The sequence below is a fragment of the Papio anubis genome, chromosome 6 (genome assembly GCF_008728515.1).
Source record: "Papio anubis isolate 15944 chromosome 6, Panubis1.0, whole genome shotgun sequence".
NCBI lineage: Eukaryota > Metazoa > Chordata > Mammalia > Primates > Cercopithecidae > Papio > Papio anubis.
Window position 1 is genome coordinate 7,757,646 of NC_044981.1, and position 27,393 is coordinate 7,785,038.

At 46.9% G+C, this 27,393-nt stretch overlaps 2 protein-coding genes across 2 annotated transcripts in view; one reads left to right on the forward strand and one right to left on the reverse strand.

The window, feature by feature from the left end:
- The window catches only part of BMP6 (bone morphogenetic protein 6), a 158,244-nt gene extending 134,286 nt beyond the window's left edge, over positions 1-23,958 (forward strand). The window contains exons 3-7 of the mRNA XM_003897025.5: positions 3,662-3,810; positions 4,718-4,915; positions 21,360-21,436; positions 22,257-22,367; positions 22,461-23,958. Of these exons, the coding sequence (XP_003897074.2) occupies positions 3,662-3,810; positions 4,718-4,915; positions 21,360-21,436; positions 22,257-22,367; positions 22,461-22,610 (685 nt within the window). The 3' untranslated portion in view covers positions 22,611-23,958. The remainder of the gene's footprint in view (positions 1-3,661; positions 3,811-4,717; positions 4,916-21,359; positions 21,437-22,256; positions 22,368-22,460) is intronic.
- The window catches only part of TXNDC5 (thioredoxin domain containing 5), a 29,534-nt gene continuing 25,900 nt past the window's right edge, over positions 23,760-27,393 (reverse strand). The window contains exons 9-10 of the mRNA XM_003897026.5: positions 26,506-26,635; positions 23,760-25,441 (exon numbers count right to left, since the gene is read on the reverse strand). Of these exons, the coding sequence (XP_003897075.4) occupies positions 25,319-25,441; positions 26,506-26,635 (253 nt within the window). The 3' untranslated portion in view covers positions 23,760-25,318. The remainder of the gene's footprint in view (positions 25,442-26,505; positions 26,636-27,393) is intronic.

Sequence of the window (27,393 nt, forward strand, 5' to 3'; positions counted from 1 at the left end):
AGACCAGAACTGTTTTAGTGATTTGCCATCAATAGCATCTCTTCAATATCTGAGTTGTAGGAAGCTTTGAGGGTGAGCCCATGAAGTTATGTCTTAAAGCTTCATTCCTTTTTCAAGTTCCTCTCCTTGGTGGTGTGAGCACGTTAGTGATGTTCTCATGCTGGACACAGCATTCTGCTTGGAAGGAGCAGGGCAAGGTTGGGGGGGTCACTGGGGCTCCACCCCAATGCCACCATCTGCAACCGACACCAGCCATCTCGGGCACCTTCCTGCACGCACCTCTCATACCTACCTGACCCTGATGGAGGAGGCCTACTGGTGATTGATTGATTGATTGATTGACCAGGCTGGAGTGCAGAGGTGTGATCATGGCTCACCGCAGCCTCCACTTCCCCGGACTCAGGTGACCCTCTCGCCTCAGCTTCCCAAGTAGTTGAGACTACAGGAGTGCACTACCATGCCTGGCAAAGTTTTGTATTTTTTTTGTAGAGGAAGGGTTTCACCATGTTGCCCAGGCTGGTCTCAAATTCCTGGCCTCCGGCAGTCCTCCCGCCTCAGCCTCCCAAAGTTCTAGTATTATAGGCATGAGCCACTACACCCAGCCTTCCCAACTGGTGATTTTTAACCTGTGCCTGTCCTGTGTATCTTATTGTATTTTCTGTATCCAGCTGACTTTAGCATTTGTATGCGGTAGATTTTGGTCCCTTACTTTATTCTGAGCCCTTGGACAGTACTTTCAGCCTCTGCCCTGTCTGCTTCATGACTCTACCTTTTAGATATGTGACGGCTAAGGGCCTGGGCTCTGATGAAATTCCATTTGCCCCATGTAACAGCCATGTGAGCTTGAGAGCTTCCCTGGGGCTCAGCTGTACAAGAGACATCATAGGTCCTGCCTTTTCTGGCTGTCCTGAGGAATAAAGGCTGTTGACACAGTCAATACTCCCTGTTCCTCTATCCCACTTGGCCCAGTTATCTTAAGTCCATGCTCTGCCTCACTCCCCTTCCAAAGGCCCCGAGCATTCTAGATCTAAACATTGAAGTCCAAGCCTTCCTCGCTGCCATAGGACCCCAGAGAGTTTTTGTCTTTCAAGGCTCAGCCACTAGACTGCACTTGTTGACCTCACAGGCCTCTTAAGCAGTGAGAACAGGCAGTGTTCTCATTGTATGATTAGAAAAAGTGTGCCACAGAACAACGCAAACTCATGGGGCCCCAAAGTGACTCGGTAGCAGAGTCGGGATGGAAACTGGTCTCCCCACATCCAAGAATCCACACTGACTGCAATTGCTTTGTGTCATGACGGGTCATCCTCATCTTCTGCCTTTGCACCAAGCTTAACTTTTGATTCATGTTCTCCCTCTTTCATTCATTCCTTCTCTTTCTACCCTTCTCTGTCTTCCTCCTCCTGTGCATCTGTCGCATTCCCCACTTTCTCTTGGACAAGGCTGCCATTTTCTTTATCTCAAACCCTGATCTTTAAAAATAAAAGCTCATTCTGCCAGCTATGCTACCCTCACACTTTGAACTGTATTTCTCTGTATCCTCATTATAAGTCTTTACAATGTAGGTGCCTAATCTAATCGTCAGAGGTAACTCGGCATGCCCTCATGGGCCCTGCCTTGAAGGCACCCTTACCCCCGAGGTTCCTACTGGGTCTTGGCGCTGGAGAGTGCCAGCCACATTCTGCCCGTGACACCTGTGTGTGCTGTGCTTCCTCTGGGGCTGGGGCTGGGGCTGCTTTCCCACAGTGCTGTCTGCGCTGTCTGTGTTATTGCTGGATAAGGGTCTTCTGTGACCTCCCAGAACAGAATTGATGTCCTCTTACATCTGAACTTCAAAGCCTTGGCCTTCCAATCTCTGCTTGCTGTTTTCCATGGACACCGCCGCCCCCCCCATCTCCCTGCTAATAGTTGTTACCTCAGTGATGGGGGGTAATTTGTCAACAGGGGGTGTGACGCATCCACATAGGAGGGAGCTTTCAACTGGGCAGGCCAGAATGTGGCCTCCCGCAGACTCTGTTAAGCAGCTGAGTAAACGACTTTTAGCTGTGCCCACTGTTTATACTTGGAAAAGACGACAATAGAGTTCCCTTCTCACTCTAAGTGGCCATGGAGGCAGGAGAAACTGTTTGCTCCTCCTCTGAGAAATCTAACCATTTGAACTTGATGTTCAGTGGCCTCATAAGTATCTGATGGATTAGAGATGAAGTTCATTCATTCATCACAGGCTGTCTTTGGTAATCACCTCAATGAGACAGTATGTTATTATGGAAAGCTCTTTGAATCCAAAACTAAGTCCTGTTTTTTCACTTACTAGCTTGAGATCTTGACACATGATGGTAGCCTCATGGCTGAGTCTCAGGTTCCCCAGCTGTAAGGTGGAGACAGTGACACTCTGCCTAGCTTTTAGGATTGGTGTAAGGACCAAGCAAAGAGAAGCAGATGAAAGCACTTTGTAAGTTACGTAAATGTATACTCATCTTAAACTTAGTATTTAATTGTAGTCATTTTTCTATCTCTGTAAGATATTGCAGCAAAATATTTCCAATGCCAGGAGCTTTGAGTCTTTCCATGGCCAAAATATAGCCCTCCCTGTCATGGGAGTCCCAGGCCATCTCATTCTAGTGGCCGTGGGATGGATACACAGATTCAGGTTGTCCCTAAAACACACAAAGATGACTGTCCCCGGCACTGACCTATCAAAAACCGCGGGTGAACAGAAGGAGACCCTCACGGCATCATCCCACAGCCCCTAGATTATGTTAGTTTAAAACTGTGAGAAATGTCATAGTCTTCCCTGAGGAGCCTGATGGAAGGAATGGATTCTATGACTTTGCCTCAAAGAATCCCAGCCGTAGCTCACAGCGGTGCTGGGATGAACTTTATAATCACTCAGCATCCACCCCCGGCTACACCGTCCATATGGGGAAGGACTGGATACTCACTGCAGACCATACAGAGGCCTTAATTAAAATAGTAGATGATTACTTAGGCATGTGATGTGGCTTCTTGTTTCTCCTTATTTCACAGGAACAAACGTGAAGATTTTCAGTCCCAATTTCAAAAAAAGAAAAAATGAGCAAAGCCCAATTTGTAAATGCTCATATGGATCCTGATTTTTATCTTTTCTTAATCCTGTTTCTTGCTGTCTCCTACTTTCCCTGCCTTTAGAGCTTATTAGCCATAAAGTAAGCTAGTCACTAATAAATAGTATCATAAATTTTTAAAATACAGTAGAAGTAGGAAAATTTAAATGCCACTGCACTATAGCCTAGTTGACAAAGTGAGACCCAGTCTCAAAAAATAAATAAATAAAGTTTTTTAAAAAAATCATTTATTTGTAATTTATCCTAGTTCGCAAAAAGATCTGTCATAAGCAGCACCAGCAAGATTTTTGGTAAAGTTGAGAGGTTCTGCCCGTGTCCAGGTGAAAGCTGATTTCTAGGAAGCACCTTATCAGGTGTACCTGTCTCTCCTAATTGTGTCATGCCTGTGTCCTGGGTGGTACCACACCTTTCAGAGCTACGGCAGGTCACTGTGCTTGTGCCTCACCAGTGGATGTGATCTGACTCGGGCATTTTTTATCCTGACGCTGAGACAGGACAGAGTGGGAAGGAGCTTCGGGCAGTGCGCTATTCACCGGGCCATTTTTTCTTTCTTTCAGAGACTCTGACCTTTTTTTGTTGGACACCCGCGTAGTGTGGGCCTCAGAAGAAGGCTGGCTGGAATTTGACATCACGGCCACTAGCAATCTGTGGGTTGTGACCCCGCAGCATAACATGGGGCTTCAGCTGAGTGTGGTGACACGGGATGGTAAGTTATTATCCACAAGCCCCCAACATCCAGCAGGTCATCAGTTTCACGCATTTCCCTTACAGCAGCTGTGATAGAACCGTGGGCTATAGTCAAGTCCTCAACTTCAGGATGGCCTCATTTACTGATTCCGCCATGACTTCCATTGAGAACCCAAACCGTTCCCGGAGGCCGCCTAGACAGGAATTGAAAACAGGCTTGGGCCACTTGGAGACAGGAGAGTGGTAATGTTTCCAAGAGGATGGCGATGGGACGACAGCTTTCCTAGGCAGAGGCAGGTTGCGGGGGATGCAGCGAGTAAGAGAGAGGCAGGCGCATCTGTTGAAATCCTGATGGATGAACAGATTTGCAGTACCTGCTCCTCCTGCAGCATCAGAGCCAGCAGCCTGAGGTCCCCACTGCTGATCCGTCCAGCAGGGAGGGCGGATTCATAATTTAGCGGAAACAGGAAAGCCCAGGAGTTCACGCCACTCCTCCACGTGATTCTGAAACTTTGAAAGGAGTGCTTTGATTCTGCCAAAAGGTGCCATCCCACGGGTGCCAACCAAGGTTTGGGGATACATGATTTCTTCTTCACACTCATTCTTTTTTTTTTTTTTTTTTTGAGACGGAGTCTCGCTCTGTCGCCCAGGCTGGAGTGCGGTGGCCGGATCTCAGCTCACTGCAAGCTCCGCCTCCCGGGTTCCCGCCATTCTCCTGCCTCAGCCTCCCGAGTAGCTGGGACTACAGGCGCCCGCCATGTTGCCCGGCTATTTTTTTGTATTTTTTAGTAGAGACGGGGTTTCACCGTTCACACTCATTCTTAATTATTAGCACTTGGGAAACTAGGAAGTATCCCTTAACTGTTGTAGCTACAGAAAAAAGTTTCTGTGGAATAAAGAGATGCATGCTTTGATTTGCCTTAAAGGAGTCCACATCCACCCCCGAGCCGCGGGCCTGGTGGGCAGAGACGGCCCTTACGACAAGCAGCCCTTCATGGTGGCTTTCTTCAAAGTGAGTGAAGTCCACGTGCGCACCACCAGGTCAGCCTCTGGCCGGCGCCGACAACAGAGTCGTAATCGCTCTACCCAGTCCCAGGACGTGGCGCGGGTCTCCAGTGCTTCAGGTGGGTTTGTGGGGAGCCTGCATTTCCAGAAAGCCTTCTTGGCCTCCGAACAAAAGTTGTGTCCACAGTTTCAGATGCTGAGCAGCTTCTGCACAGCAAATCCAAAGGCAGGTAGGCGTCATATGCATGATGGTACCTTGTACAGTCACAGAACATCTACGTGGGTTTGTGAGGGCCCTCAGTGTGGAACACTTGTTACCTGAAGACCCAGGCTGCAGGCATCATGACTGCCGGTTGATCCAGACAAGCATCTTTCTGTTTGGTTACATGTCTCCAACTCTTTTTAAAATTCCTATCAAAACCCTGGGAGCACCTAGTTTCTTTTTTCTAGTTGCGTCATGCCGGGTGGTTATGATGTACAAGCAAACTTGGTACACTTGTGTAATATGAACTTGTATGTGTCAGTGCTCTTGGCTAGAAGGGAAGGAAGGTCAACTCAGCCTCCTAGGATGGATTTCATTGGCTCATTTAACAGAGAGGTTCAGGGGTTCTATCTTTTTTTTTTTTTTTTTTTTTGGGATGGATTCTCGCTCTGTCACCCAGGCTGGAGTGCAGTGGCCGGATCTCAGCTCACTGCAAGCTCCACCTCCCGGGTTCACACCATTCTCCTGCCTCAGCCTCTCGAGTAGCTGGGACTACAGGCGCCTGCCACCATGCCTGGCTAATTTTTTGTGTTTTTAATAGAGACGGGGTTTCACCATGTTGACCAGGATGGTCTCGATCTCCTGACCTCGTGATCCACCTGGCTAAGCCTTCCAAAGTGCTGGGATTGCAGGCGTGAGCCACCGTGCCTGGCCGGGGGTTCTGTCTTTAGGCATGGCTGGATCCATGGGCTCAGATAATATCAGGAATCTCTCTCTTTTTCTGTTTTTCTATTTTTCTTTGTTGGTGGAATTCTTAGTAAAACTATCTCTATATGGTGGCCAGGAAGGCAACCAGTGGTCCCAAGATTTTGTTACCCTTGGCAACCTCAACCTCAGACAGAGCCCTTCTTCAGTAGAAATCCGGGGCACAATCTGGTTGGCTTGGCTGGGGTTGCGTCCCTCACCCTGAAGCACACTGCTGGGTGGGGAGTGCTCTGATTGGCCAGACCTGAACTGTGTGCTCATCCTGGAGCTAAGGAATAAGGTGAGTTCTGCTCAGAACAGACACATTCAAAGGGCAAGAGAGAGAAACCAGCTCTACTGCCTGAGTGTCAGTGGAGTGGTCCTTCAGAAATGTTCTCCCTGGCTGGGTGCAGTGACTTATGCCTATCATCCTTGCACTTTGGGAGGCTGAGGCAGGCAGATCACTTGAGGTTGGGAGTTCGAGACCAGCCTGGCCAACATGGTGAAACCCATCTCTACTAAAAAGATTAGCTGGGCGTGGTGGCATGTACCTGTAATCCCAGCTACTCAGGAGGCTGAAGCAGGAGAATCACTTGAACCCAGGAGGCAGAGGTTGCAGTGAGCCAAGATCTTGCCACTGCACTCCAGCCTGAGCGACAGAGCGAGACTCCATCGCAAAAAAAAAAAAAAAAAAAAAAAGTTCTCCCCAATGCGTTTTTAGGAAGTGGCATGGAAGCCCACCCATGGAAGCCCAGAAGAAGGGAGAGTGGATGTTCCCTCCCCACAACCAGTCCCATAGCTAGTGAGGATCAAACGGAAACCTGACACTTCTGAGTCTAGTGCGGGTGCTTGCAAGTTCTGAGTTCTGGGGTCCTTTGGCTGTTTAAATAGCTTGAGAATCAACCATAAAGGTGAAGATTGGCAGTGGGATTTGCAGTCAGAGAACTTGTTTCCCTCGTTGCTACCCTGTGATTTTGGACACATTTGATCTGTTTCAGCTTCCGTTTACTCACCTGTAAGATGGGGGTGATGAATGCCTTGCAGATTTGCTGGAATTAAATGAAAAGCATCAAAATCTGGCTCATAATAGCACTCAAAGATTATTTATATGCCATTGTAGGAAGGAGGTTCTCAGGGCATATGTTGGGATCCCTGGAAAAGAAGTAAAACAATTCTGGAGGATGCATTAATTCTTCCAGGTAATTGTACAGAAATGTCATTTTTGGTGGCCAAAGTTAATGCAGCTTCCCAAAGCACCGATTTCTTTTTTGGGAAGCAGTGTCTCCATCTTGGGTTCTGACTTAAATAAACTGTCTCTTTCACCAGTAACTTGGATGTGGAGCTTGAGGATCCACCACCCAGTGTGATGTGACATTTTGCTTCTTGTCATCCTGGTGTTTCTTGGAAGCATCGCTCACAGTACGGGTGTTCCTGTATTCACCACTAGAAACAGCCAGGGTTGGGGTTTTTGAAAAAAAGAAGAAATGCTTGCTTTCCTTTATTCACTTCAGAGGCAGCCTGCTGAATAGAGTTAATAATCTCAGTGTTTTCCTTCGGGCTATGATGATGAAGTCTGCCAATGGTAGGCTTCAATTTATTAATGAACTGTGGTCAGTTTGGTACTGAGACCTCAGACATAGAGGCATCTCTTGAAATGTTGATTGCTTTTTAAAATCAAAATTTCACTTGATTTTATTCAGCATCCCCGCACCCAATGCACACACTAATGTTTTTAAATTGAGAAAAGATGTTGTGTCTGATTTTGATTTTAGCAATATCAACCAATTATTATTTTCCAAGTCCCTTTCAACTTTTTTTTCAATTTGATGAGTTTAAATTAAATATGGATATTCAAGTTGATCTAATTGGTAATAGGTGCAAGTGTCTCTGTTTTTCTCTTGGTCTCCCCGACTGCCCACCTCCCAAGCCAGTACTTCCAAATTTGCTTTGTCCCTTTCAACAATACAAAGGCAAAAGGGTTCATACCAAATCTCTCTGGCCTCACCTATTGAAAGACCCCCAAGAAAGAATGACGACAAAGGATGCTCCCCTCTTCTCATTCTCTTTGAAGATCCTCTAAGTGGTCTGGGAAATTGCTCGTGTCTGCCCCACCGAAGCGCTTCTTTATGTTTTTGGCTCTTGCCTCCTTATTTATTCTTCCATTAATGGGAGTGGACATGCTGAGGAAGAGATTCATCTGCCAGAAAAGATTTCCAGAGAGATGGCCTGCTACCTGGAGAGAGGGGCTGTCTGGTTTTCCTCTCCCTCGGGGTCTCTGTGAGGCCAGATGTTGCTGGGCCTTCATGAACCAGGGAGAGATGTTACAGTAACAGAAAAGTGGTGTCCTCTGGCGTGACTGCAGGCAGACTTTCTGCTTGTCAATCTTTTGGAAGGTGGAAGGAAAAGATTTCTTTGTCTCTGCTGCCCCCTTCTTCCATGGCGTGCTCCCAGGGAATTGATAGTTCTCCTCCAAAACAACCACCACCAGAAGCAGCCCACCAGGGATCGTCCTGCATCTGGGTGAAGAAGTTAGCATTCATTCATCAAATTGCCTGTCATCAGGGTGAAACGTGGCAAGGAAATAAGAGGCTATTTTTGGAATTGAGCTGTCTATGCCTGAGACAGCAAGACTAGTGCACAACAGGGGAGAGTCCAGGAGCCCCACCGCCCACCAAAATCTACTCGAACATTTGTACTTGGCTTTCAAGCTGGACTTTCCAAACATGTGCACTGGATAGTGGTTTGGATCGACGTCTCCCTGGATGGCTTTCACTCGCCCTTGCTTCTCTGCAGCTGGCTGCTCTAAATGAAGGCTGGATGTTGGCTCTGTTACACTTCTCCGGGGGCTTGGATAGCCTCTGCATGGTATCATTTATTGTTTTTACACATGTTTGACTTGTCCTGGTCCTAGCAGTCCTTGCCTCATTGGGGATTTTAACCAATCTACCAATTCTTTTTCAGCCTCCATTTCTTACCAGCCTTCTGCTCTTATAGCACCTGTCCTCAGGTTCTGTAGCTCCAGTTTGGTGGTCTCCTCTACTTGCTATCATTCACCCTCTCTCATGGTAGCTCTCACTTGGGGTTCACTATTTTATCTTCTGGGGGGCTGTGATACCACGTGGCCAATCCATGACAAGGTCCATGAACAAATGGCCTTGAAGTTCCACTGGGTGATTCTAAATTTTCATTTGGGTAATTTTCCAGGATCTTTCCAAGACCTCTCTTGAGACAGTGTAGCTAATGCAATTTCAAGTCAGCCAGTAAGTCTGAAGTCTGCTCTGCTGCTGCTGCTGTGATGCAGAATTGGTCTTTGTTTTGATAGATGACAGTTTGGAAACATCTGCACTTTAATGATTCCTGTGAAATTGGAGTAGTCGCTTTCAGTCTTGATGTTTATGTTGTCACTACCAGCTCTGCCAACCGTCTATGACTCAGCAGCCTCTTGAGACCCTGTCTGTCCTTTAGAATGAGTCTGCCATTGCACTAATGCCACCTGTTAGCATTTCTTTTTTGTTTGTTTTTGAGACAGAGTTTCACTCTTATTGGCCAGGCTGGAGTGCAATGATGTCATCTCAGCTCACTGCAACCTCCTCCTCCCAGGTTCCAGCGATTCTCCTGCCTTAGCCTCCCAAGTAGCTGGGATCACAGGCGTGCACCACCACTCCTGGCTAATTTTGTATTTTTAGTAGAGACGGAGTTTCACCATGTTGGCCAGGCTGTCTTGAACTCCTGACCTCAAGTGATCCACTTGCCTCGTCCTCCCAAAGTGTTGGGATTACAGGTATGAGCCACTGCGCCCAGCCAGCATTTCTTACAGTAAGTTCTCCTTCCCTTCTTTTCCCACCCACCCAAACATGTATCTTTAAGGACCTTGGGGGAAAATGTGGCTCTAGTACATTCAGAGATTCTGCTGACCTTCTTCTTGATAGTTTACATCTTCTGTCCTTTAAGCTTCCCGGTTAGAACCATTCAGTAGGCTTTCAGCATAAAGTAACTAGGATTCATCTCTTGCAAAACAACTGTTTGAGTAGTTTATTATAACTGTGCAATCTTTTGCTGTACATTTGAAGGAAAATCCAGCCCAGACCAGGAGTCTCATTGTTACAGTGTCCTCGCTCTTTCACCATTGGCTTCCATGGGTTGGGGATAGCCACAGCTGACTGGGTTGGTCCATCATGGACATTCAAAGCTTGGGAGGAATAGACACGGCTCAGGACTATAAACTAACAGTTTATCGTTCTCCAGGAAAGTTGGGAATTGTAATTTGTCATCATGATCTTAAAGTTTTAGGGCCTGCAGCTTGACTTGCAGATGTCTTGGTTAAGTAGGGCTTGGTTCAGGGCTTCCTATATGAAATCAAACCTTACTTCTCCATAGACATGGAGGACAGGCATGGCAAATAGTGATCTAAAAGTTAGAATCACCAAAAAAAAAAAAAAAAAAGAATCAAAAGCTTCACTTCTATCATGCTCAACTCTCGTTCGAGGCTAATGGCTATCAAAGAGTGAAACAGACTGGAAAGTTCCCTCCTACCTCCTCCCAAGGTTCACTCCTTGCAGATGTGCAAATGGCAACAATTTTGAAAGGCAATAAGAAGAGGCTTATGCAGGTACCGTGAGATGCCTAAGTCGTTCCCAATCATTGCCAACCCTGGGAGGGCACTGGGGCCAGGAGACTCGGTCTAGGAAGTGGCAGAGAGTATAGAAGGTGCTTAGAGCACAGAGAGTGTTAGAACTAGGTCTTCAAAGGAAACCTTTGTCTATTTGTAGGACAGTTCCATATTCTTTTAGAATCAAGGCAAAGGCTGAAAAGAGACCAGAGTCCCGCCCAGATTAAATGGAGCCTTTTGAGATCCTAAAATCTCCCAGAGCAACCAAAAATTAGGGCCCCGCTCTTACTTCTCAATGTTGACCATCCAAGTTATAAACAAAATCTAGACTCTGAAAATCAAACTGTCCACCCCCACCCCAACCCCATCAACTGTCAGGAGATTATTGACACCAGAAATCAAAACCCGAGTGTGGTCCCGGGCCTCCCATAGTGTCGGTGACACGAGGAGCTGGTACCTGCCGCACATTCCTCAATGGCTGTATTGATTCTGCTGGGAAAGCGGGAGCGAGAGGCTTGCTTTGGATGAGATGGGGCCGATAAGGCCCAGAGATATGGACAGAGCAGCCAGGCCCACGAAGACAGAGGTGCCGCTTTAGCAGCCTCTATGTGGCCCCCACCCTTGTCATTCTAGGAGAGAAGGGAAATTAAAGTAGTGAATTATTCCCTCTGAAAAACAAGTTTCCTTTGGGAAGAGTCTGCAGCCTGGGCTCGGGAAAGCTGGGAAATACATGTGGAGCATGCCGCTTTGTCCAGCCCCCTGCCGTGCTGGTATTTTCTTGGCTGTGTGTGACCTGCTGAGTGGGGACACCCGGCTGAGCTGGCAGGGCCTGTGGGGTCAGCCCAGGGCAACCCGAGTGGCCCCTCTGCAGAAGCCCTGGTGAGGAGACGGCTCCCTGCCCACCTCTCTCCCTCTCCCTCCTTCTCACCTGCTTTCTGTGGTGTCCCTGACATTCTCTCTCTTCTGCCTTTCTTTCCCTTCTCCCTGTCTTGCCCTTTGTTTCTCTCTCCTCCTCTACTGAAGTTGCAAAGCACAGCACGCAGGGTCACTGGGACCCAGGCTGGCTCTGGCTGCCGTGACTCAGCGCACCCACCCTGGGAGCCCCAGGCTTGCTGCAGTGCCCTCGTCCCGTCATGCTCACAGCAGCAGCTGCGTGGTGGCCCTCCAGCCCCGCAGTGCAACGTCCCCGCACAGTGCCTGCCTGAGATCAGGATAGTGGCTGCACTCTTGCCTTCTCCTCTGGGTCTCATACCTGTGGGACTCTCCTGGCCTCCATTGCCAGGGAAGCCTGCCTGTCACTGGCTGGTCATGGCATATAGAGATGGAGCTTCAGAGCTAAACAAACAGTGGGCTCCTTTGCACTTCGCTGTGTGTGTGGCTCTTCAGGAGGGCCAGATAAAAAGGGTGCTGGATGGAAGTAACCCAGGTGTTATCCTTAGTGTGGGGTGTGACCCCTGCATTGGGGGTACAGGCAATGTGTACAGTGCGTGTGCTGCTGCCTGGGGACATGGCTTCTGTGCGGAAGTCCCAGCCCAGCTAGCCACCTTCTATTGGGGCCAAGGGTGCCCTGTCCTCACTGCACTGGATGAGAGAGCTGCTCTGCAGTTTTCGGTTTGCCTTGGGACGATTAGGATGCCCTGCCCCATCACTGTCACATGGGCCCAGACAGCTTCCCGTTTGTTTTCTCCTGTAGAATGTCTCCTCAGTCATCACAGGGGAGCCAAGGACTTAAGGTTGGGGAGCAGAGGCTGTCAGCAAGGAAGCTGATTGTCAGGGCCAAGACCCAGCAACTGAGATGAGAACTCCCCACCAGAACTGAGCGGACTGTAGGAGCTCAGCAGAGCCTGTGTGGAACGTGCACCTGCAACAGGAGGAACAGGGGCAGGAAGATGCTAGCGGACAGAGAAAGGGGATCAGCCAGAGGCGTGTGTGCTGGGAGCTGCAGTATTTACCCCTGATGGCCCCCAGGAAGGGAGCTGTGCCCCTCCACCACCACCCTCAGAACAGGACTCTCAGATGTGAAAGCTCAGTTGTGTCTCAAGGACAAGGAGACTCCATCACTGTGTCCTCTCTCCCATCCATCCGCTGGACTCCAGAAAAATGCACCTCCATATGGCTCCTTTCAAGTTGGCCCCCAACCCCTCCCAGGTGTACTGGCCCCCAGGTAACCTGGAGGAATGACAGATAATGAAAGACACACCTGGGGCCTGGGAGAGGGATGTCAGAGCCATGGCTGGACCTGATGCTTTATTCCAAGATGAATTCTGCATTGGAACACCCCGGTCTCTTATGGTAGAAAATGGCAGGTACTTCCACACAGTCCCACCATTGGGAATGGGTGGGACACTTAGGCCTATTTCTCTACCACTGAATTCATTGTGCAGAAGGCCTGAATGACATGCAAGCCTCCCTTGGCCAAGTATTGGAAAAATGAAGGCTAATTATTGGAAACATAAAGGCTTCATAAAGGACATGCTTTGGGCACCACAGCTGGGACCTCTCTGCCCAACTCTATTCTCCTTCTGAGGGGGATGGTGCCTGTCTCTGCCACCTTCTTTTCCACTACAGATGATGGAGATTCTTGCTGAAGAACTTTCCTTAGGGAAAACAGGCATGTCTGTCTTGGATCATTTTAAAAAACAAAACAAAACAAAAAAAAACAGGCCTTGCTCTGTTGCCAGGCTGGAGTGCAGTGGCACGATCTCAGCTCACTGCAACCTCTGCCTCCCAGGTTCAAGCGATTCTCCTACCTCAGCCTCCCGAGTAGCTGGGACTACAGGCACGTGCCACCATGATCATCTAATTTTTTGTATTTTTAGTAGAAACAGGGTTTCATCATGTTGGTCAGGCTGGTCTCAAACTCATGACCTCAAATGATCCACCTGCCTCGGCCTCCCAAAGTGCTGGGATTACAGGCGTGAGCCACCATGCCCGGCCTGTCTTGGATCTTTAGAGTTCATCTCCATCCCCGAAGGGAGTTTTAGAAGCTTCCCGTATGATGGGCCCCACTTACCTGTCCCACACTGTGAGATGAAACTCATTTAAATCTCATGTCCAAAGCCATTTTTTTTCCTACAAATACTTTGTGTGTGTGTGTGTGTGTGTGTGTGTGTATGTGTTGAGGGGTTATAAAGGAAAGCAGAATGTTTTATCATGGTTTTTGCTTCAGTGGCTTTAGGACAAATTAAAAGTCAACTCTGGTGCTAGGAAAAAAAAAAAACTTCCACTTAAAACCCGTGTTCAAATATCTGTAATGTTCATTTGGAGAAGAGAGGAAGGATTTGGGCTTTTTAATACTAATTGTACCTGAACGTTTCCCTATGGAAGCAGTTTATTAAAAGGGACAGAAACCTGTGCTGCTAAAGGCAATTAACATCTGATATATTCAAAGCTCAAAAGTCTTGGGCCAGGGGAATGCTTCTCCCTGCGTAAGAGCAGGCCAGGGAGTTACCTTCTGCTTATGGAAGGAATCGTCCTGGGGGGCTTTTATGATTGTTGGATTTTGTCATCTGTGTCACCTGATCACTCAACAGTTTTTTGCCCAAACCCACCTATGGCTGGGCCCTGCTTGTCCAAGTTGCCCTGGATAAGCACCTGGGGCCTTGTCTTGAGGGGGAAAATCACCTCTGGGCAGCTGGTGCCCCCGCCCTCGAGGGGGACCAGATTTCATTGTGCGTTCAACTTTGAAAAAGCCAGATCCCTTGAAAATGTCTCTCAGAACCAATACTGGGCTTTGACTGCAGCTGTGTCTGGGGCTGCTGGAGAGCCTTGCTGTCCCAAGACAGACTTGGTGTTTCAACAGGGCAATAGCACTACCTGTGTGTGAGCCTCTTGTCTAGAGGGCAGCGGTTCCAGTTCTGGTGTCACAGGTGCACGTGGACAGCCAGGGGCCTGATCTCGGTGACTTTGACTCATGGGTCTGGGATTGGGCTGAGAACTCTGCACTTTAGAGAAGCTGCCTGATGATCCCCAGTATTCGGCATAGGCCACCCACAAGTCACACACTGAGAGCTCCTGTCCCGGCAGCGGGGGAGGCTCCTGTGTCTTGGGTCTGCTTCTGTGATTTTTGGTTTGTTGCCTCTCTCTAGCTCTCTCACTTTCTTTCTCTGCCCTGCCCTTGACTGGTGAACCCATTGGGGCAAAGCTGTGTTACCTCCCTTTGTCCCACTGGAGTGACCATGTTCCTGTTGAATTGTCACCACATACATTTCCACTGGCCCTCTTCAGCCCATTCATCAAAACCAATACCAAGGGCAGTGGGAGTGAGGGGAAAGATTTTTCTGTAATCTGTCAATCTGTTAAAAAAAAAAAAAAAAAAGTGTGTCAGTGTAATTCCATGCAGAACCCAGGGTACCGACCCTGAATTGCAGACACAAGTCTTCCGAGGAGCGTCAACCTTCACAAATATTTATACGTTCTTTGCCAGCACTTAACGTGGAATTATAAGGAAATTTAAGCATGGCCTGAGAGTATCTGTAGGAAGAAAAACAGGAGAGTTGAATTCCTCCCTTTCCTCTCTCTGGCCCTGATCCTTACTTAACAACAACAATGCCAGTGTCTGGCTCTAAAAGGAATAGCTGTTCTTACAGAGAAGGTTCTCTTTGTTGAGCATTGAGAGAGTCAGATCAACAGCAGGTTCACAGAAACCCAGAACTGCTGGTGAAGTTAGAAGCAAAGCCCTTTGACTATGTCATCTTGGTTCCATCCAGCAGAGAAAGAAACTGGAAATCCAGACATAAAGTGGTCTCTGCCTGTGTTCTGCCAGCAATTCTTCAACACCGATTAAGTGTCCTACAATTCAGTCCAATTCTTTTTTTTTTTTTTTTTTTTTTTTTGAGACAGGGTCTTGCTCTCTCACCCAGGCTGGAGTATGATGGCATAATCAGGGCTCATTGCAGCTTCAACCTCCAGGGCTCAAACAGTCCTCCCATCTTAGCCTCCCAAATAGCCAGGACCACAGGCACACACCACCATGCCCACCTGATTTTATATTTTGTAGAGACAGGGTCTATATTGCCCAGGCTGATCTCAAACTCCTGGGTTCAAACGATCTTTCCACCTTAGCCTCCAATAGTGCTGGGATTACAGGGATGAGCCACCACATCTGGCCTCAGTTCACTTCTGATGATAGCCACCTGGAGTTAGTTTAGCCACAGACCCAAGTTAAAGGGCAAGGTCCCCAAGGAGACTGCTTTCATTTCAGACACCAGGCACAAGTGAGGTCCACAGGGCAGCCATGCTTCTGTCTGTCTTGTCTACAAATTTGGGAGTTCACATGACTGCCCTTCACGTTTGGTAATTTGCTGGAACAATTCACAGAACTCAAGAAAGTGCTATACTTACAATCATAGTTTTATTATAAGGGGTATGACTCAGGACCAGCCAAATGAAGAGACTCTTAGGCAAGGTCAAGGGGATAGGCATGGGTAGGTGGAGCTTCCACACCCTTTTGGGTACACTGTCCTCTTGAAACATCAGTACGTTCACCAACCTGGAAGCTCCACTGAGCCTCACTGTCTAGAGTTTTTATGTGGGGTTTAGTTGCTCTGCACAACTGAATCATTGGCCACATGATTGAACTCCATCTCCAGCCCCCCAGAGGCCAGGCTAAGCCAAAGTTCCAACCCCCTAATCCTGTGCTTGGTTTTTTGGTAACTAGCCCCCATCCTGAAGCTAATGAGGCTGTAGAGTGTGTGGGGCTCACCGTGTACAATCTAGGGCCTCAGGAGCGTAACAAAGACACTCAGGAAAGTCCAAGGGTTGTCAAAGCTTGGTGCCAGGAACTGGGGACAAAGACCAGATATATTTATTATTTTCACACTGCCCATGTCTGCTTGACCTTGGAAAGAAAGTTGTTTGTAGAAATCTTTGCTTTTTACATGACCAGATGGTGCCAAGATGGGCTTCATGGAGATTTTGGTCCCTAGCACAGAGAGGGTGTTTTGGAGGAAGCTTACTTCACCAGCAGAATGAGGTGGGATGGGGAAAATTCCAGACTCAGACTGTAACTAGTGTGATCATGCAGTTTATCATCTAACCCAGGACACCTTTAAGAGCACAGGATGTTAGGACCTTGGGGTCTTCAGGAGACTCCCCTGCTGCACCCATCTGGCGGGAAAGGAAAGAGTGAATGGAAGACTGATGGAGGAGGGGGCGGGTAGTTAGGAGGGCCAGGCCTGGCAGTACCACACATGCCTTCTTCCCCACATTCATGGGCAGAATCCAGGCACATGGCCACACCTAACTGCAGTGGGAAATGTCGTCTGGCTGTGTGCTCAGGAGGTTGATAGAGGATGTGGGTTGCCAATAAACACGTCGCAGCCGTCACATGGTTGTTCCTGGAATATGTGAAGCCGGCTGCTTCCTCGGGGCCTCCACATTGTCATTCACACTCTAGGAAATTCTCTCACCCCAGATGGCCTCGTGCCTCACTCCGAGGCTCCTCCTTTGCTTAGAAGATACCTTAACAGAAAGACAAGGCCAGGTGAGGTGACTTACACCTCTAATCCCAGCGCTTTGGGAGGCTAAAGCAGGAAGATCACTTGAGCCCAGGAGTTCAGGACCAGCCTAGGCAACATAGAGAAACACCATCTATACAAAGTATTTAAAGAATTGGCTGGGTGTGATGTACACCCAGCTACTCGGAAGGCTGAGGTGGGAGCATCACTTGAGCCCGGGAGGTGGAGGCTGCAGTGAGCCATGATCACACCACTGCACTCCAGCCTGGGCAACAGAGTGATATCCTGTCTCAAAAAGTTTAAAACCCACAAAAACAAAAAAAAATCCAGACAAACTTGTCAACACTACGTGAGATAGCACACTGCCACTCTGCACTCTCTATGCCCTAACTATTGAGTAATAACTTAGCTAGTTGGGGTTTTTACTAGTCAGAATTTTCCAGAGAAACAATCAATAGGATATAGACAGAGATATATATAGGAGGATATTTATTATGGGAATTGACTCAGGCAATTATGGAGGCCAAGAAGTCACATGAGCTGTTGTCTGCAAGCTGGAGAATGAGGAAAGTGGGTGGTGTAATTCAATCTGAGTCCAAAGGCTTGAGAACCAGGCAAGCCAATGGTGTAAGTCCTAGTTGGAAGTCAAAGCCCTGAGTACTGGGGAGGGCCTGCTGGTGTAAGTCCTGAAGTCCAAAGCCCTGGGAACTGGGAGCTCTGATGTCCCAGGGCAAGAGAAGACAATGACCCAGCTCAGTAAAAGAGAATTTGCCCTTCCTCTGTCTTTTTGTTCTCTCTGGGCCCTCAACAGAGGAGATGACACCTACCCGTGTTGGTGAGGGCAAGTCTAGTTAGTCTACTGACTCAAATACTTATTTCTTCCAAAAGTACCTTCACAGACACACCCAAAAATAATGTCTTACCAGTTGCCAGGCTCAGTAGCTTACACCTGTAATCTCAGCACTTTGGGAGGCCAAGGCAGGAGGCTTGCTTGAGGCCAGGAGTTCGAGACCAACTTGGCAACATAGCGAGTCCCCATCTCTACGTGACAAATTAGCTTGTTATGGTGGCCCGTTCCTGTAGTCCCAGCTGCTTGGGAGGCTGAGTGGGCGGATCACTTGAGCCCAGGAGATCAAGTCTGCAGTGAGCCGTGATGGTGCCACTGTGCTCCAGCTTGGGTGACCTAGCAAAACCCTGCTGCAGAAAAAGATGTTTTATCAGCTACGTGGTCTTTCCGTAGTCCAGTCAAGTTGATACAAAATTAGCTATCACAGTGCTCTAGATTGCACGCAGTAGAAGCAGACTCTAATGAAAGAGAAAAATAACTCAAGGATACCAGGGAACTTACCCAATCAACAAAAAGGCTGGAGACTTAAATTCAGGAAATCAAGGCTCAGATCTAGTCATGGGACAATGTGCTTTGGATCCCACCAATGGAGTCATCACCCCAGATACTGGCTGCCATTCTACCATTCTTGATTTCAACTTTGAGTCACTCCCTCAGGTTATATACTGCAGGGTGGAGACATTTGACTGGCTTTGATGAAGTCATGAGTCCATACTTCAGATGCTAGGGGACAAAGAGGGGAGCCATCTGTCATGGGAAATGGGACTCTGAACCCCTCCTATCTAGGTATTCCCCCACGTGGGAAGTGTTCCTGAAAGCTGGGTCGCAAAAGTAGTAAATATCCACTACAGCTGGGTATGGAATTCTAGATTGATGGCATCATTTTCATATTATTTAATTTTTTAATGTGTATTTTTGTTAAGTTTGCTATCCAATTTGTGTTTATTTGTAAATAATTTTTATCTCTGGGTTGCTTTTAAGATTTTATGTGTTTGATATAGTTTCACTAGATGTGGCTAGATAAGAATGTATCTGATCTACTTGGAACTCACAGGGCCTTTTCAACTTAAAGATGTTTGCCTTTCTTTAGTTCTAGAAAATTCCCAGTCATTATGTCTTCAAATACTACTACTCCCCTATTACCGTCTTCAGAAATTCCTATTAGAAATATGTTGGACTTTTCATTCTCTCTTCCTTGTCTTTTTACAGAGAGAGAGTCATATATTTTGGCCATTTGACTCTGTGGTATATTTGAAGAGATTTCTTCAAATATACTGTGGGATTCTTTAATTCTGTCTTTAGTTGTGTGTAATTTGATGCTCATCTGTTTAATGTATAACTAATCTGTTAAGTAATCTGTTTAATCTGTTAGACAACTAATGTTTAACCTGTTTAATCTGATTTTCAGTTTTATCTAATCTGATTTCATTGTTATTTTCAATGATTATGGTTTTTATAAAGTTCTATTTGACTCTTTTTACATCTACCTGTTCTTTTTTCATGTTTTTTCCCTATAATTTTGCTTTAGGTTTCTAGTCCTGCTTGTCTTCCTTCCATTATTTTAGGTATTCTTCCTTTTTTTCTCTATTTTTGTTTGTTTTTAGTTTTGTTATTGTTTTGGTATTCTTCCTTTAAAGCTTAGTTCAGACGACTCTTATCCACAATCTGGGGTCCTCTGGGTCCTCCCTTGCATTCCAGCCATACTCTTGTGAGACTTTGTGTGGTTGATTCATTTTTGTTCAGGGGTTCTTTTCAGTGGGAAGTTTCTGTCTCATGGTGATAAGTGGTTGATTGTGTTTTACTGAGAGTCCTTGTCCTGCATTGTGAAAATTTCCCTCCAGGGCTTCTCTGGGACTCTTGAAGTTACAGGCAGGGTGGTTCTATTGGGTAACATAGGCAGGTGGAGAGGATGAATAAATTTAGAATTATAAACCACCTAAAAATGTTGCCCATCTCTTCTCCCAGTATAGGCCACTGGCCTGAGTTACTGTTTGTCCCTTTTCCTTAAAAAATCATGAAATCTGGTGGGGCATGGTGGTTCACACCTGTAATCTCAGCACTTTGGGAGGCTGAGATGAGCAGATCACTTAAGGTCAGTAGTTCGAGACCAGCCTGGCCAAAGTGTTGAAACCCCATCTCTACTAAAAATACAAAAAATTAGCTGGGCATGGTGGCTCACACCTATAGTCCCAGCTACTCAGGAGACTGAGGTAGGAGAATTGCTTGAGTCGGAGAGGCAGAGGTTGCAGTGAGCCGAGATCGTGACCTTGCACTTCAGTCTAGGTGACAGAGCAAGACTCTGTTTCCAAAAAAAAAAAAAATTTGCATGTTCTCTCCTGCTTCAGAGCCAGGAAGACTGGGAGTTAGAAAATCAAGTTCAAACAGGCCTTCAACAATTAGGTGACTTATTGGCTTATGTAGTTGAAAAGGGAAGGGATAGCCCGCAAATGACCTAGGCTCTTACACCCACTGACATCTCACATTAGACGACCTTTCTCTAAAGCCTTCTCCTTGCCTTTTATCCTTCCATCCTCTCTAGAACTCTCAAACACAACTCCAGATTGATTAATCCTTTAGAATCACAGCTTGAAATGTTGCTGTCCAGCTCAAAAGCCTGCAATGGCTCACTTTGAGCCGCTGGTGGGAAGTCCGAAGCATTGTGGTTGGCAGCCTAGGCCATTCATTTCTCCAGCTTTATCTCATCTGACCCTGCTTGACACATCCTTAAATCCATTCCAGCAGAACTCCTCTCTCTTCCTCTCACTCCCACTCTGAACTGTCCCTTCTCTGAAGGGACATTTGCCTGTGGCCCTTGCCTAGGTGATATTTGCCAATGGCCTTTGCCCGTAGCATCCCTGTTCTGGTTTGTACTGGAGTTATTTGGTGTCTGTTTCACACCACCCCTTTGTTCACTAAGTTCTTGGAGGAGGAAAGCCATGTCTGACTTACCTTCTATTTGCCGTGGTGCCAGACAGAAGGCATGTCACAGAAGAATCGCTCCAGTGGGTCTCAGTGAATCGGGGCCCTCCCAGTGCTCTTGCTGGTGAATGAGTGAAGCCAGGCTAGCGGTTCCTGTGCTGCATAGGGTGGGCATGTGCACTTCAGCAGAGTCTCATGAGGAACCACTGGCTCAGTATTATTGCATTAGCACACAAGGGCTCAACCCTGGCACTGAGGTGGGAGTACAGCCAGAGAGAGCATTGCCCCTGCACGGTGTCTCCCTCTCCCTCTTCTCCTGGTTAGGCCCCACTCCATCATTACTCTTCCTTCAGGATACCCTCCTGGCCTGGCAGCTGTCTTTAAAGTCCCTGTGCAGCTTCAAAATGGTCCCTGTTTGGACGGCAGCAGATCCTGCCTAGTACCATTGTCTGATCATGTGAATGTGATGCCTTCCCAGTCAGGCGCCTCTGGGGTGTACCGGGCAAGTTGGCCCAGTCTTCCATAGGCCTAGCATGCAGCAGGGCTCACAACATACCTCTGTTGCTCAAAGGTGTCCAAGTCACCCTGTGCCCAGTACTGACCCCAGGGGAGACAAAACAGACTCCATAAGACATTCAAGCCAACAGTCAGGAACCTGATATAGCTGTTGGGTGGCCACACTTGTGTCTAGGAGGCTGTCCTGAGCCCAGTCTGCGCCTGGCATGTGGCAGACTCTCTGTGAAGGAATTAATGAGTTGGTGCGTCTTTTGATCTCCTCCAACAGATTACAACAGCAGTGAATTGAAAACAGCTTGCAGGAAGCATGAGCTGTATGTGAGTTTCCAAGACCTGGGATGGCAGGTGAGTTCTCCAGACATGGAGGACAAAGGTCCTTTCTCAGCAGTTTACTCTCATCTGAATGGTGGCAGCCATCACCAAACACCCAGAGCTTGAAGGCTGAGCTGCTTCCTTCCATGGACGTCCTGAGGAGCCCTCCCCAACGCTCAGGCTCCTGGAGTGAGGCAGAGGAAGCTTAGTCTGTGGGGACCAAGCGCTCCAACACCTTCCTAGGGTGCCTGAGCTCTGTGATCCCTCAAAAATCAGTAGCCACATTTCCCAATACTCTTACCTCATCCTTTCACAGCCCATAAGACATATATTTATTTGGGCATTTAAACGAATTTTAATTGAGACAGGGTTGGAAAAAAAATTAACTGATGGTTAACTTCTCCAGTGGCTACAAACTGGCTCACCCAAACGATGCAGAAGCGCACACGTTTGCCCCATACCTGAGAGCCATCACTAGTCTGTAAGGAAGGCAGCAAATTTCATCATAGGTGGTGAGCAATAAAAGATAGCTTCCATATGCAGGTGGCACTACTTCCACAGGAGCACCGTGGGCTCCTGGAGGGGCCATCTTGGGTCCAAGCACATATTGCTGGCAACCTACATGCTTCCAGGTAGCAGCTGAGGCCCTGTGGCCTCTGCAAGGAGCGAGGGTTCTGGGGTCAGATCGACCAGGTTCACTTCCCAGCATTGCCAATCAAATTCCTAAGCCTTCCTGCATCTGTCTCCTTGCCTGTCCAATGTGAAAAATACCTTTTTACAGCATTCCTGAAAAGCACAAATCGTGTGAGAAGTGCATGCTAATCTTTTCTTGCTTCCTTTGCATTAAATCAAGGACTGGATCATTGCACCCAAGGGCTACGCTGCCAATTACTGTGATGGGGAATGCTCCTTCCCACTCAACGCACACATGAATGCAACCAACCATGCGATCGTGCAGACCTTGGTGAGCTTTCGGAGACTCTGTTTTCTAAGTGGGAGTAAGCTGAGACCAGGTGTCATTTCTAAGGTACCTTTCTCCCCTTCTGTTTTGGAACAGGTTCACCTTATGAACCCTGAGTATGTCCCCAAACCGTGCTGTGCACCAACTAAACTAAATGCCATCTCAGTTCTTTACTTTGATGACAACTCCAATGTCATTCTGAAAAAATACAGGAATATGGTTGTAAGAGCTTGTGGATGCCACTAACTCGAAACCAGATGCTGGGGACACACATTCTGCCTTGGATTCCTAGATTACATCTGCCTTAAAAAACACAGAAGCACAGTTGGAGATGGGACGATGAGACTTGGAAACTATCTCATGCCAGTGCCTTATTACCCAAGAAGATTTTAAAGGACCTCATTAATAATTTGCTCACTTGGTAAATGACGTGAGTAGTTGTTGGTCTGTAGCAAGCTGAGTTTGGATGTCTAGTGCAAGGTCCGGTAACTGCAGAAACCACCGTGAAGCTCTTCCTCCCCTCCTCCCCCAAAAACCCACCAAAATTAGTTTTAGCTGTAGATCAAGCTATTTGGGGTGTTAGTAAGTAGGGAAAATAATCTCAAAGGAGTTAAATGTATTCTTGGTTAAAGTATCAGCCTGTTCAGTACTGTCTATCAAAGGTAGATTTTACAGAGAACAGAAATTGGGGAAGTTGGGGGAACGCCTCTGTTCAGATTTCATTCCCAGGAAGTTCAATTTCATACATGACCCACAGCCCAGGCCACAGCCAGGGCTCCATGGGGCACCTTTGTCTCAGTCATTGCTGTTATATGTTCATGCTGGAGTTTTGTTGGTGTGAATAGATACTTATTTCTGCCAAAAATACCATTTCTACACCTCAGTCCTCCATTTGCTGTACTCTTTGCTAGTACCAAAAGTAGACTGATTACACTCTGAGGTGAGGCTGCAAGGTGAAGGCAATGCTGCACCTCTTCTTTATCAGAACAGTTCTTTGACCAGCACATTAACTTCTGGGCTGCCGGCTCTAGTATCTATTTCAGTAAAGCAGTTCTCTGCCTGTTTACTATACAGCATACCATGCCACAAGGTTAGAACCAACAAAGATAAAATGAGGGTGCCCAGCTTATAATAGTGATAGGGGGATAAGCGTGCTGTTTATGAATTGAAATCATGATTTCCTTTGTAGAAAGTGAGGCTCAGATCAAATTTTAGAATATTTTCTAAATGTCTTTTTCACAATCATGTACTGGGAAGGCAATTTCATACTAAACTGATTAAATAATACATTTATAATCTACAACCGTTTGCACTTACAGCTTTTTTTGTAAATATAAACTATAATTTATTGTCTATTTTATATGTTTTGCTGTAACATTGAAGGAAAGACCAGACTTTTTTTTTAAAAAAAGAGTTTATTTAGAAAGTATCATAGTGTAAACAAATTGTACCACTTTGATTTTCTTGGAATACAAGACTCGTGATGCAAAGCTGAAGCCACGCTTGACAGTTGTGCTTCTCTAGGAGGTTGGGTTTTTTAAAAAAAGAATTATCTGTGAACCACACATGATTAATAAAGATTTCCTTTAAGGCAGAGGTTGGTTGAGATGCTGCTGTTATCTTCTGCCTCAGACAGTATAAGTGGTTTTGTTTGTAAGATTGCTACCACCAGTTACTTTGGGCCAAGTATCCACATCCCCTTGCGCGTGGGAGGTGGGTGAAGGGTGTTGGACGCAAAGTGGTTATTACGGGAAATAGCTCGATGGTAAAAGAACAAACACTTTAGAGCTTAGTCCTATAAGTGCTTATTCCCGAAGGAGATAGTAAAAGTGTTTAATCACAAGGATAGCATGAGTTACAGGACACTGGCATCAACAGCTGCCACAGCCGTGCACACCAGGGCCAGAGCAGTCCCGCTGACATCTGTCTTTGGTCTTGAGCTCAAATGCATCCCATTCTTCATACATTAGAAGGTCGACCTCCTTGAAGCAGACCAAGTATAGCAAGCGTCTAAAAGGACTACTGAGGAACAGAATCTGGAACTCTAGTTAGGGCCCTCCAGCAGGGCTGCAGAGCCTCCCTGGACCCACACCTGAGAAAGCCTGTCTGGTCTTGTCGCCCCAGGTGACAAATACAACTCCTTGTGGAATTTTCCATGCCTACCCTTTCTAAGGAAGACATCCAATCTTAAAGTTCACGTAGACTGGCTTCGTGTTAACATGATGAACTAAAGAAACGTTTCACCCCATGAGAAACAGAAGGATCCCTGAACAGGAACTGATTTGACAAGTATGGACACGTCAAGTTATGGCATCAGCATTGTCTTACTCAGGCACAGTCAGAAGTAACGCTGCTTTCATTATGGCTAACCTCTCACATTGAGAGAAGTCTTCACAGACACAGAAGCTCCAGCAGTGGCCGTGAAGGTATCTTCCAGAGGTGTGGGGTTTTGCATTTAAATCTGCTCCATGCTACAGACCAACCACACTACTGAGTCAACTGTGACCTTAAGATCAGAGGAACGGCAATACTGCCACAAGGCCACCTTTCCAGAATTCGTGGGCAGTTAAACTATGCTTTGGATGTGCTTTCTTTCACCAAAATCACTCAACTCAGGAACCAAAAATAGTCCAGCAATTTGATTTCCCTCAACTCTATTTCAGTCTCAAAGGAAACTATTTAAATTTCATCAAGAGAAGGTCAAAGGGGATATATCGCCACTGAAAATAGTTTACACAGTGACCATGAGTTACACATTTACTTGGAGAAACTTAATAAAGAATCTGTAGAGTGTGTTGGCTTGGAACACACACACACACAAAGAAGATACCACACGCTTAGTATGTTCTGCTTTCTGAACAGCCACCACCGGGAACCCAGTGGCCTCTGTGGGACTGAACTCCTAAATGCGGGGTGCAGGAGCCGGGCAGGAGAGGTGACTTCCAACTGTGTTTCTAGAGTTCGTCTTTCGCTTGGCCCAGGACAAAGCGGTGTAACGAGTCAAGGTCTCTGCCTCCACTGTGCTCACTGACTTTCTTCCCTCCTCGGAAAAGCAACAATGTGGGGTAGCCTCGTACCTTAAACCAAAAAAGAAAAAAGTTTGCAAACCAGTGGTCCAGATCACATACAAATTGCTTCCTAAATAAAACCAGATACACCCCTACTGTCGTGGCTGGAAAATTCTGTGGCTAATTTTTAAAGGTATATATTCCATTAAAAGAGGAGCAGACTATTTAGAAAGCAAAGCTGTGGGGCACTTCTGAATTCAAAATGACATCATTAAAGATCAGCATCAAAGGAATGATTTTACCCTAAAGTAGACCCTTTCAGTCTTTACTGTGCCCACGATCACCTGCGGATCTGGTGAAGATGCAGATTTGGATTCAGCAGGCCTGGGAGTCTGCATTTCCAACGACCTCCCTTGCAATGCCCTGGTGGTCCGCAGACCAGACCATGAGAGCAAGATCCTCTTGAGGATACATTTTTCAGTTGCAACTCGTTTCTAAGAATTTTAGGGCACAAGAAACAACTGGTATCTTTTAATGATAAGGAAACTATGTCTGGGTTACGTCTATTCTCCATCTAAAAGGCTCCAGAAGTGTTTGAATAACACAAAAGGAGAAATAAAAATGACAAATCTTCCAGGCCATCAGATTGTGCTAACAGCTTGGAATGAAGGCAGTAGTTAACCCAAGCACAGGACCGACTTGCTGGCATGGCCCTTTCAGAAAGGAGGTTATGTTGAAATGATTCTGAGATTCAGCCCCTGCATTTTAGAATGCTGGCTTATGTGTGGAAAATGAGCGACTCGGGTATTTATGGCGAAGGCTACAGATCACTGGTCAATCACCAAGAGTAGCGGTGTGGGAAGCCCCCCAGTCTACGGTGTGGGGTCTGTTACTTCATGGCCTTATACTCAGACAGCAAGGCCTGAAAACCTGCACTGAAACATGGATACTAACTAAGAAGTGGGCGGAGAAGAATGCCCTTCCTTCAAGACAGGATCTCTTTTGCTTCTCAAAACAACTCAAAGGGGACATAAAAGCCACATTGTTGAGAAGATGAGGGCAGAGCGAGTGATCGTGGTTAAGGCACAGTTCCCTCGGGATCTGCTCCCATAAGCAGCCATCCGAGCACCCACCGAGTACTTGCTGCAAATACTCCGTTCCGCAGTGCAGTCTACTTCAGCGATCTTGACCCCTGCCAGGCCAGGGAATTCCTTTCTAGAGAGTTCCTCCCAAGTAGGAGCCAGATTCTTACAATGACCACACCTAGGAAGAGAAAAAGGACAGCTGGTTGAAATCCTGGGTCAAGATCATTCACCTACACTTTGCTGCCAAGACAAGCCCTGCTTCTTCTGTATGGGACAAACACGTGCCCAGAGATTTGTAAAATACCAAATTCTCCCACTGGGTGCACATTAACTCTTCCTCCTCCTCCCATCCCAAACGAAGAACCCAAACGTTGATCTAAGGTAGACTTTCAGACAACGTGACAGAAGCAAGCCAGTCTGAAAACAAGTTGAGATTCTGAGACCATTCCCATGCCATGGTCAACTGCACTAACTGGTTTATGAAAGCACCAGGAGCAGAGGAACAGGGAAGACAGCAGATGCCACACAATTTCTTAAAAAGTCACTTGAATGCCAAAGACATTTTAGATTTGATCGCTTAGGGTCTCAGAAGTTCAAAACCATTTTAAGGCCTCCTTGGTACTTCAGCGATTTGGGGTGAGCATCAAGGCCATGACTAAGTTTGGTTCAAACCCTCCCTTCTACCCGACTCTGTTCCCTTGTCTCTTCTGACCCCCTCCTGCCATATGGATGGCTCCCCTTCAGCCAAAGGGGATCCTCTTTCTTGATACTTGATCTATGGAGCTTTAGGTTTTTAAAAGTTGAAAATGATTTGAAAGGCATCGCTACGGTTCGTTTGAGTCCTGTGCTTATTAACTTTTTACCCCTATGGTTAGTTTCTCAGGAATATGTGGAGCGTAACAAAAAGAAAACTAGCGCCTTTATCATGTTTAGATA